This window comes from Phymastichus coffea, unplaced genomic scaffold (genome assembly GCF_024137745.1).
Source record: "Phymastichus coffea isolate CEN01 unplaced genomic scaffold, Cenicafe_Pcof_1.1 PCOF00024, whole genome shotgun sequence".
In the NCBI taxonomy this organism is placed as follows: domain Eukaryota; kingdom Metazoa; phylum Arthropoda; class Insecta; order Hymenoptera; family Eulophidae; genus Phymastichus; species Phymastichus coffea.
In genome coordinates, this window is record NW_026706835.1 from 4,200,847 (window position 1) to 4,213,245 (window position 12,399).

The 12,399-nt window shown below is 39.6% G+C and overlaps 1 protein-coding gene across 1 annotated transcript in view; it reads left to right on the forward strand.

The window, feature by feature from the left end:
• The window catches only part of LOC131675531 (ankyrin repeat and KH domain-containing protein 1-like), a gene marked incomplete at its 3' end in the record, with an annotated part of 299,369 nt that overhangs the window by 114,856 nt on the left and 172,114 nt on the right, over positions 1-12,399 (forward strand). Inside the window, exon 3 of the mRNA XM_058954545.1 lies at positions 6,030-6,310. Coding sequence (XP_058810528.1) covers positions 6,030-6,310 — 281 coding nt within the window. The remainder of the gene's footprint in view (positions 1-6,029; positions 6,311-12,399) is intronic.

Here is a 12,399-nt window from a genome sequence, read left to right on the forward strand (position 1 = left end):
CACAAAGCACGTCTGTGTGCGTGTGTGTTTTGTGATGAGTGGTTGACCGCCTCAGCAAGTCACCACTATCCTTGCGTCATATGCGAGCCAGAGCTTCCTTTTAGCCGTGTCCGTTTTAGCGTTGCTGCTGAGAACATTGACGCGACGGACACGTTCCCGCAGAGCACGACGAGGACGTAGGAAGTTGGCATTTGACCAGCGAGGGGGGTTAGCTCTTACTAGACCAGCTCTGCATGTATGTATGTATGTATGTATGTATGTATGTATGTATGTATTTATGTATGTATGTGTGTGTGTATAATTAAATATGCATGTGCGAGCGAGCATGTTTCTAAGTTACCTTTCCATTTCCTGTTTCCAATCCAGAAAATTCATTCCTTAACACTATTCAAGGAGATCTCTTTATCAACACTTTCCAAAACTACTAATTAAAATAATATTTTTATTTATTAATTATATATAATTTATTAATTTTTTAAGTTAAATTACCTTTTCTATGTTACGCTGCTCCGGATGAATAATTTTTCCATTAGTTGAAACCTACAAGCTGTTTAATAATCCTCATCAGTTAAATAACAACACTTACGTATGAACATGATTCTCGCGCGAGCAATAGTGGATGTATGCGAGTGTGTATGGCTTTATGCATGTGAAAGTGCGCGCGCGCTCTTGTGTCTATATAAGCTCGAGTGTGAATGGGTACGTACTACATGCGGGATTTGTGTGTGTACGTATTATGTATTTATGTGTTATATTTATTGTAACGGGGTGGTTATTTATCAAAAATGAGAAATTTATTTAAGCACAAACTCCCACGATGTAGTGCTAACCGCCGCTCCGTTAAACATGTATAGTTATACATGTATTCGCCTTTACGTCTGATGATTTCGTTTCAGTGTCTTCTTTCCAACCGAGTTGAATTCACCTTAAATCACTTGACTTGTGACACTCGATCTATCTTAGGTGTGACTGACTTAATGCCTAACCCGCCTAATCCCCTAGATGAAATCGGATTAAGACTTAAGCCTTTACAGATCGAATAAGCTAATAGGAAACGAAATGACGTAAACGGCGAATAAAATTAACAAAGTTTAATCAATAAAAACTACAGTCTTTTATGGGCCGAAAGACTAACGCATGCGATAGGATTCACAATTATAAATTATAATTCGGAGAGAGAGAGAGAGAGAGAGAGAGAGAGAGAGAGAGAGAGAGAGAGAATTCGAAAATTTCCCCGAAATCTAACGCTCGGCGCGAATACAAAAAAATTACGCTCGCGATAGACAAAAATAAATAGGAAAATGTAGAGGGTACTTCTTGGATTAACTGCGCTGCCTCTCACAAATGGGCAATTCTTGGCTATTTCAAACAGTTGAAAACTTCAAATCACCAATTTTGTTCAAAGTTGGTAGACTTGTTACCTATACAGAGGTCAACATCTGTGCAGAGTTTTAGATCAAAATATTGATAAGGGGCCGACTTATCAACTGTTGAAAAAATATTGGACTTTTTTTTATTAATTCGATTTCTCGGAGACTAATAAAGATATGGACATGATTCTTTTTTTAAAAGACGCGAAAAGAGTTTCACTTTTAAAATGTAAATAATAAAATACCAAATCATTTATTTATTCCACTGTTATAAACAATTTTTTCAAAAAATCGACGATATCTCAAAAAACGATATTTTTTTTTTAATTTTTGTACCATCGTGTTCCTTGTCATTTTTTACACAAGAAACCGTTGAGAAAATCGAGTGCCCGCTATTAGGATTAAGATAGCACTAAAATGAAACGAACCACGCGCTAGCCGCTCGGCCGCTCGGCCGTCTGCTACTCGTGCGGTTCCAACGTTGCTTGCTGCAATTGCCTTCTTTAAAGAATAAATAATTTCATATTCTAACAGTCTATATGTATTTATTTAAATAATATATAGATGTATTAATTAAGTAAGTAATGTAAATGAACTATTTTTTTATACAATCTGATATAATATTGAAATTAAACATTCGCTCTCTGCGTTTGAGCGGGCTTGAGACCGACGCATATTTAGGATGCGGCCGAATTAAAAATGTTTTTTTATGGGACCTACACCATAATACTCTTAATAAGTTATTTACAAGTAATTTTACAAAAAAAAACCCTTTAAATTATGCGTCTTATTTTAAATTCAGAAGAGTATGAAGATTTTTTTACTTTAATTTCCGTTGTATTGTCATCACTAACTGGAATGAATGCATGCAGTGATTGTGTTCCTTGTATAGTAAGAGCATCTTTTAATTGACTATACATGCTACTTTCAAAAATTTCATATTCTTTTTGACTACAGTAAATAAACGTTATTTTAGGCATAACTTGCTTCGCCCATTTGTAAAATTCTGCAGAATTACTTATGATTTTACCGAGCAAGCTTTCTCGTCGAGCTAATCTTTTTATACCTCCACCAATTCCATTACATGGACTTTTAACACGATAACTTGCAAAAAAATGCCACTCTGCTCTACATAGAATAAATGCCGTAATATCGAACTAAGTTTAGAAAATTCATTCTATTTTTATATTGGCTTCCGGCACCATCACTAACATAAATAATTTTTTTTACAGTATTTTGAAATGTATTTTTGACGAATTCAATTAAATTTTTTTGATATTTAGCATAAATTCTTTTTCGTAAGAAATTCAAAGACTTTTAAAGACTTTTAGAAGCTATTACAAATTGGTGTTTATATTTTCTACCATATATATTTTCATATACGAGGTGTGATCAAAAAGTAAGGTGAATTTTGAAATTTAGCGGGCTACGTCCGTTCGATCTTCGACTTTTTTATTTGGTTATGTCGGTACACTCGTCTAGAACATACGTTCCAAATTTCAGCTTTGTAGTATGTTTGGTTTGTTTGTGAGAGGCATCAAGGTTAGAAGTGTTTTGCGTGCTCCACGATTTGCTGCTGTCTAAAAACATGGATCAAAGAGTTTGCATTAAATTTTGTGTGAAAAATAGAATCAAATGTTCCAAAACACTTGAATTGCTGAAAGTGGCATACGGTGAGTCTACTTTAAGCCAAAAAAATGTTTACAAGTGGTATAAACTCTTCCAAGAAGGCCGAGAAGACACCGACGACGAACCTCGTTCTGGACGCCCCAGCACATCAACAACTGATGAGAATGTTGAAGAAGTGAAGAAAATAGTGTTGGGAAATCGTCGAATTACCATTAGAGAAATTGCTGATGATATTGGCATCTCATTTGGTTCGTGCCAATCAATTTTGACGAGTGTTTTAGACATGAGACGTGTGTCAGCGAAGTTTGTTCCGAAATTGCTCAATTTCGATCAAAAGAAACGTCGCATGAGCATCGCCCAAGAGCTACTGAATGACGTCAACGAAGATCCAGATTTACTCAACAGAGTTATAACAGGTGACGAAACAAGGGTATACGGTTATGACGTCGAGACTAAGACTCAATCGTTCCAGTGGAGGCATTCTGGATCACCAAGACCAAAAAAAGCACGCCAAGTTCGATCAAATGTAAAGGTTTTGCTTACAGTTTTCTTTGACTGCAGGGGCGTGGTGCATCATGAGTTCTTGCCACAGGGTAGAACAGTAAATAAGGAATATTACCTGCAAGTTATGCGCAATTTGCGCGAAGCAATCCGCCAGAAACGTCCGAATTTGTGGAAAAATAAAAATTGGCTTTTGCACCATGATAACGCCCCTGCTCACACATCGTTGCTTGTGCGCGAATTTTTGGCTAAAACCAACACAGTAACGATGCCACAGGCACCGTATTCCCCAGATCTGGCCCCCTGTGACTTCTTCTTGTTCCCAAAACTGAAGAGGCCCATGAAAGGACGGCGTTTTGCCACGATTGAGGAGATAAAGACGGCATCGAAGGATGAACTAAACAAGATCACAAAATATGATTTTTTGAAATGCTTTGAGGATTGAAAAAAGCGTTGGCACAAGTGCATTATATCCGAGGGGGATTACTTTGAAGGAGATAAAATAAAAATTGATGAATAAATAAATATTTTTTGAGAAAAATAAAAATTCATCTTAGTTTTTGATCACACCTCGTACGTCATTCTCACGCCCGATCAAACGCACAGAGCAAATGTTTCATTCAATGTTGTTTCAGATTTATATTACTTATATTACTTTACTTATATTACTTTATATTACGTTATATTAAGTAAATAAGTCATCAAAATTTAATTTAAATTTAATTACTTATTTAATTAATTAATTTATATATTATTTAAATAAATACATATAAACTGTTAGAATATGAAATTATTTATTCTTTAAAGAAGGCAATTGCAGCAAGCAACGTTGGAACCGCATGAGTAGCAGACGGCCGAGCGGCTAGCGCGCGGTTCGTTTCATTTTAGTGCTATCTTAATCCTAATAGCGGGCACTCGATTTTCTCAACGGTTTCTTGTGGAAAAAATGACAAGGAACACGATGGTACAAAAATTAAAAAAAAAAATATCGTTTTTTGAGATAACGTCGATTTTTTGAAAAAATTGTTTATAACAATGGCATAAATAAATGATTTGGTATTTTATTATTTACATTTTAAAAGTGAAACTCTTTCCGCGTCTTTTAAAAAAAGAATCATGTCCATATCTTTATTAGTGTCCGAGAAATCGAATTAATAAAAAAAAGTCCAATATTTTTTCAACAGTTGATAAGTCGGCCCCTTATCAATATTTTGATCTAAAACTCTGCACAGATGTTAACCTCTGTATAGATAACAAGTCTACCAACTTTGAACAAAATTGATGATTTGAAGTTTTAAACTGTTTGAAATAGCCAAGAATTACCCAAATATCTTCTACTTTTGTTGCTACTGCTTTAGATGCTGCTGCTGTGATGCTGCTGTCGAGATGCTGCTTGTTATCACTCGCGCACGCCAAAATTCCAGGAAACTTTCGATTTGCAAAATAACGGTGAAACACAGTGCAAAAAACTAAATTGGCGGTACTATCGCAAAAGCAGCTGAGGCTATACTGATTATTTAAACTCTCGCGCGCCCCCTATCTCTTAGTCGTTAGAACTAATATCGTGAGTGTACCGAATCGCGAACTGATCAATTAATCGAATCGACTACCGTTGCAAAATGTAATTGCAAAATATAATTGCAAAATGTAAAATGTAATATTGCGACTACCGTTGCAATATTTCTACGGTTGTAACGTCTCATGTAACATGTAATGTTCCATAATACACATCTAACTTCTAAAAATCTTCAAGAATAAATATTATAGGTATCGAAATTGGAAATATATTTTATAAGCTAAAAACTTATAAATAAATAAAAACTTTGAGGATATTCGCGTAGATATAATTTAATCGTTTATTTGTAATTTAATTATGGGGGTTTGTGAGCGGAGCAAGTAGTGCATACAAAAAGAAGCCTTTTGACTAGTTCAGATTTTTTTAAAATGTACACATACACATCGCTATTTTAAGCTATGGAAATGTTTATGAGACTAATGTTACAGTTATAGTAAATTGATACGAGAAGGCGCGAGGAGGAGTAAGGAGGTAAAAATCCTAAGGAGACGTGAGGAGGCGTCTACCTACATAAAAAATAACGTTAAATTTAACAGAATTCGCATGTTATTTGAGGAGAAGCTAGTTCTTGAAATAAGAACTCGTGAGGAGGCGTAAGAAGGTTTGATGAATGAAAATTTAGGCCTTATATTTATATACGAGTATATATGCGAAAATTTTATAAATGTAGACGATATATCTTAGTGAATTATATGTCATATTCAGCCCAGTTATGTAATAAAATAAATTTGGATTAAAAAGACATAATCCAAAATATATTCACGGAAAATCCTTGATTGCAAAAAAATATCTTTTTTTTAAAACCATCTTGGTATGCAATCGATGTGTCAATGATTCTTCTGACATTAACGGTCGGATAACGCAATTAATATTTACAACGATTCAATGAACAATAAAATAATGAAAAATATTATTTGTTATCAAAGAACTATGTAATTTGTTTTGTATTTTAGGCAATACTCCTCTGATGTACGGATGTGCTGGTGGTCATGAAGAAGTTGTCAAAGTACTCCTAGAAGCAGGAGCTAATGTGGAAGATCATAATGAAAACGGTCACACGCCTTTGATGGAAGCTGCCAGTGCTGGTCACGTATCGGTTGCAAAAGTTTTATTAGAACATGGTGCAGGCATTAATACTCATTCAAACGAATTTAAAGAATCTGCTTTGACGTTAGCGTGTTACAAAGGACATTTGGATATGGTTAGATTTTTGTTGAGCGCTGGTGCAGATCAGGTAATTAAACCACATTACTTGAGTTTTCAAGGTTCTATAATTTTTTCTTTTCAAAAATCTTAATTTAAAAAAAAACAATGAATACCCTTAAATGCATAAAGCGATCAATGATAAATTTTTATGACAGATGTATTAAACAATTAAATAGTCATTTGACGTAACGGGGTGGATTAGCTGGTACAAATTGGGTTTATTAAAGAACAAACTCCCATGATGTAGAGCTAACCGCCGCTCCGTTAAACACGTATGAGTATACGTGTATTCGCCTTTACGTTTGATACTTTCGTTCCAATCTCTCCTTTTCCAATAGAGTTAAACTCACCTTAAGTCACCTGACTTGTGACACTCGATTTATCTTTGGTGTGAGTGACCTAATGTTTACTCCAACTATCCCTTAAATGAAATCGGTTCAAAAAAATAACCGGTGACGGGTCCGTTAAACTAAAAGAAAACGAAATAACGTAATGCGGTGAATATAATCAAGATTGTTTATAACTAAAAAACTACAGTCTTCGTTGGGCCGAAAGACTTGTACTCGCGAATAGGATTTACAAACTTTCAATAATACAGGGAGAGAGGGAGAGAGGGAGAGAGAATGAATTGAAAATTCTACCGCGAAAAACTAACTTTCGGCGCGGACACACACAAACGATCGCGATTGACAAAATACTATCGTAAGTATTTTATCGCGCAGAAAAAGGGAGGTGCTCTTACCCTGCGGTGCAATTACGGTGATCAGCCGTAATTGTTATTCTGCAAAACTACAGATGCTCCTGTGGAACCAGCTGCGCTGCTACAATCACGAAGATCGGTTGTAGCTTTGATAAATGCTGCTCTTTCGCTTGCTGCTACTGGGATTACTGCTGCTTTATTTCTAGCATCCTAACTATCACTCGTCCAGAAAACTTTTAATTATCAAACGGCAAAACACAGTGGAAAACTTTTGGCGGTTCCATGGATAACAGCTGAGGTTTAACTGAAAAATTGAACTCTTGCCCCCCCCCCCTCTCACTCTTTTAGACGTTCGCTGTAACATCGCGAATGCTACCGAATCGCTAACGTATCGATAGATCGAATCGACTACCGTTGCAATGTATGATAGATATGTATTTTTTTTCATTCGCAAAAGATCTTTATACACGGAAAAAAATCCAAGACCCGCCTGCTCACGGAAAATCCGAAACTGATATGATTGTGCGATTCTGAATCTCATCGATGACGAACTGAAACGGTCACGGCGTGGTACGGTCGAGAGCGATGGAGTTATAGGTATGCGACGCAGATAGTTGTGACAAGCAATAGTTACAGTTGCGGAGCGTCATAGCGCTTGCCGCTTCACAGTCAAGACGCGCATGGTGGATTGGTATTGGATTGGTTTCGGGACGTCTAAATCACTGCCGTTCCGAAACCGACATGTGCGCGCTTTTGAGTCGCAACAACAGCGCGTAAAGAAGTTAGTAATCGATGTCATTCCGGCACGAGAGACCGTACTGTTTGCGTTCGGAACTCTGTTGCTTTCAGGACGTCCAAACTATTGCCATCCCGCAACCAAAATGCATACAGTTTCTGACTGAGATCATAGCTCATATTTTCATTCATAAGCAGGGCCGGTACAAATACAATGGGCGTGACTCTCAATTCATAACCCGACTATTTGAATCCTTTTACGGCTGCAATAAAAAATGTTCCACTCGGAATGACTCTTTTTTACGATACTTGCAATTATTTCACTAACAAGTCTACATTTTTTTATAAATAAATAATTCATAACATACTCATATTATTAAAGTTCATATTTTTTTGCGTATTTCAAAAAAATTGTGTCGATTCTATCAACAGTTTTCACGTTTTTTTGAATTGTTTATAACTTTTTAATCATTTATCATTTTATTTTCAAAATTAGTATAAAATACCTTGGTATGAAATATAAAATTAATATGCTAAATATAAAAATCAAACCAAGATCTTATTCTAAAATAGCCTATTTATTGTCTTGTCAACCAAATTTGTTTTCTTTTATTTTTATGAAAATGAAGCTTATTAAAAAAAAATTTGAAAAAAAATTTTTGTTCATACTGCCTGAAAAAAAAAATTGAAAAATATACTTTTTTAAAAAACTTCAGATTTTAACGACCGTCGTTGCTTAAACATGGTGTTAAAGATAAGTAAGTGCTTTTTATGGCACACATCCATTATACTTAAAAAAATATATATTTATATATATTGTAACGAGCGAACTCGTTAAAGGGGTAGATGAGCGAGATATAAAATGGCGCGCCATGCGCAATGGGCCCGCGCAGCGAGAAAGAGAGAGAGATAGTCGCGACACGCCGAGGGACAGTACACGTGAGACCGGCAAGTAGAGAGTACGCGGATAGCGATCTTTTGTTCCTACTTGAGCTTCTTCTGTTGATTCTTTCCGTTGGTGCGAGAGATAATTAAGTGAGGTGAATCGGTTCTCGAGAAAGAGAGTGTCGAAATTGAGGCTGGTGGCCCGTGCAGCAGAAGTGTGTGACGGCGACAGAATCGAAAAACACCATCCGAGCGGGGAAATCCGACTCGTCGCGAATCGTCGCCCACGACAAGGAAGAGCACAACCATAATCCACCTGGCTTCAGCGATTTTGGGTGACGACCTTCGCGGGGCTGAATTAGAATAACTAGGCGAAGCTGTCTGCAGCAGCATTCGCTCGCGTAAGTCCTCCCCAATATTGTAATACCAGCGTGCGGAAAATTGCGCGGCCTGTGCGCCGATCGAAACCGTATCTCCCGTCTCTCTCTCACGCGTATGTCTAAGCGGACCGTGCGGCTCGAATCTCTCGGTCGATGCGGAATGTGCGCGAGTGTATGACGAACAACGAATAAAGTCCACCCTGATTATTTTGAATAAGGCGGCGAATTTATTCGGCGACACCTAATATTCTCTGCGTCCTCTCCTCCTTCGCAACGTTCTCGGAGAACCTGCAACCGTCGCTCCTTTGCGTTCTCCCGTGCTTTCGCGCCCATTTTCAGATCGCGCTTTCAGCACGGGGCTAGCCGGAAGAGAGAAACAACGGCGGCATAAATAGTTTGTTAACGGACAGCAATTTACAATAACGAAGAAATAGCTACCGTTACAGTGGCGCCCAACTAAACGAAAACAAAGCAGAAGGAAAAGGACGAACCCGGACAAGAGAATTAATAAGGCGCGCGCGACAAAAATTCCGAGAGAGAGAGACTCGCGCTAAACTAAATAAACAGTGTGTGTGTGTGTAAAAAGAAACACCACGAGGTTTCAGAGCAATAAAATTTGTCGAACGTACTCTGGCCACGAAGTAAATACAGTGTATATACAAACGATTGTAAGACCGAGAGTATTTACTAACCTAGACAAAATTTCGAGGCCAGAGAACCATACAGTGAACGCGAAAAATTGTTCGCTTCATTAAAATTTCCCCTTCATAAATATTAAAAATTTCACTTAAAATTATAAATGCTCACTATACGACGACAAAATTTATATAATTAATTAAGCCAACAAAAACTAACAAATTTTCACCTACAAACAGTATGTGAAAATTAATAGGTAGGATCATTGTAAAATTAGCGTAGAAAAGGCGAGCTAAGAAACCTCATGGTGAATACCACCGTAATAATGAAAGTTGAATTAACCTAAAATATTAAAATTTTCTTTACTTCAAATAAAAGTTTTTTTTGTTATTTCGGCAAATAATACCGAAAATCAAAAACACACACACACACAACAAGCATCACAAGATCAAACTCAGCGCACACCCACGCATAATAATAGATAGAAGAATGGCAAACATGAAGGACATGGACGACACAGAAACAGAAATAGAGGAGTGGATAAATAACCTAGATGATGATCGACTACATCAGACTCTGGCAACCTTAGAATTAAGAAGCGACGGCGAAAAGACAACCAGGGCACAGAGACTCCAGCGTTGGTTGATGGGCGACTACACATCGGCTGACTTTGACGAAACTACAGCACAAGAAATCGCCCAAGACCCAATTCGAAGAAATGAATTGAGATACGCCTACATCTCCAAGGAGTGCAAAACACTGGAAGACACAGGAGCAACCGATCGCGAAAACCACCCTCTATATAGACTACTCACTGATGACGAAATCGCAATCAAGCTAAACCTATCGGTGAGCCAATCCCTATCTAAAAGAGCGGAAAGAATCTCAAGAAGCGACGAGTACGCAGACGAGCAAGCTTCAACAACGTCGGATAACGAGATGCCCATCATATATAACGAAAAGGGCAAGCCCGTTACAATCCCCGCGGAAATCAAGGAAGTCATGCACGAATGGATAAATCGACTTAGAAAAGTCGAAAAGGCCATGGAAAGAGAACGCCAGTATGTGTTGTCAATAGCGCAAATGGCACAAACTATATGCGCTACCCAGGCCACGGAAACATCAAGGATGACTAGGGCTCTGCAAAGGATAGGCAATATCGAAAACGAAATATACCTACTCCAGGAAAACCAACCATCGTCACCAACCCTAGAAACAGAACAGCTGCCCAGCAAAACAGTAAACTTCCAGGACACGGTGACACTACACTATGACACCATAATACCAGGAAGCACCCCACAAAGACCACCACCAACGGAACAACCACGATGGAACCCCCCAATACAGCCCTCGGGGGGGAGTGGACAGCAGAATTCAGTAAATAATTCTGCTAAAGGTGGCACCACAAGACACACAGGCAGCTATGGGCAAAACACGACGACGGGCCTGTCAACTACACGAGACGTGGGAAGGATCGTGAGGGGCTGGCGAGTCAAGTTCTCCGGAGGAGACGACCAGAGCGTTGACGTCTTCCTGGAAAAACTCGAAGCCCAAAGATTGGCGGCTGGTCTCTCTGAGGAAGAGATGCTCCTCGGGCTACCCGATGTACTTACCGGGGTAGCCCACACTTGGTACCTGAATAATAATAAGGATTGGATAGACTACCAGGACTTTATTTCGGACGCGAGAGAATGGTTCGGTACTAGCATCCAACAGCAGCAGAGGCTCAAGAGAGAAGCTCAATCGAGGTACCAGGGTGAAAACGAGCCAGCTAAGGTCTACCTCACGAAACTACAGGCCATGGTGAGTAAGCTACATCCGCCGATGCCACCGGCGGAGATACTCGAGCTGATGTACTCCAACCTACTTCCCGAGATAAAAATTCACGTGAAGAGAAGAGATGCGGTATCCATCCGGGAGTTATGCCGGTTAGCGACGGAAGCGCAGAACGACATCACTTTCGCCCGACAAAAACGGACGCTGCTGGAACCCAAGGCCTCCCTCTTCCCTGAGTGGGCGTATCAACCCACGAGCGGAGAAACAACGGCGAGTAACCGTCGGCCGAAGGTAGCGGGCATGTCGGGTGGGAAGGAGGACGAGGAGGGAAAGAAAGAACCAACAGCACCGGAACTAGCGGGCCTGCTGGAGCAAGCCTTCCCGTCCACGATGATACAGGGATTGGAGAGTCTGATCTCGAAGATAGTAGACCGAAGGAGTCAACGCCCGATCCCAACTGCTGAGAAACCGAAAATCCCCGAGAAAAACGGAAGCCCAAAGATGAAGTCAAAGGGGCCCCGACGAGAGATCGATTTCTCAAAACCACTGACGTGTGTAAAGTGTGGCAGGTTGGGCTTCAGCATCAGACATTGCCCCGACTGCAAGGAAAGCCCAAAGTCGGGAAACGAGGCGAGGGACGGTTAGAGGGGGTCCCTACCGTCCCAAAAACAGAGAGGATCCCTCACTCCGATAGTCAGCGGGACGGGGACATCCCGCAGGCGAACCAGGCGATAACCCCGACTGAGGCGCTGGCGAAAGTATCAGGAGTGAGAGGTGAATATTCTACCGAGATTAGCACGCAGGGAACGAGCGAGGAGAGCGAATCCAAGCCGATAATTCGATCATCCGAAGGTAGGGGAATATCGAGTTCCACGGATAGGGACTTAGACGCCGCAGGAGCAGATCCACGGGAAAACCCGGAGGAGGGGAAGGATGGCCAAGAGTCCTTGGGCGCCACGGAGGAAGGAACTTGCGGGAGGCAAGCCAACCAATGCGCGCCCAGGG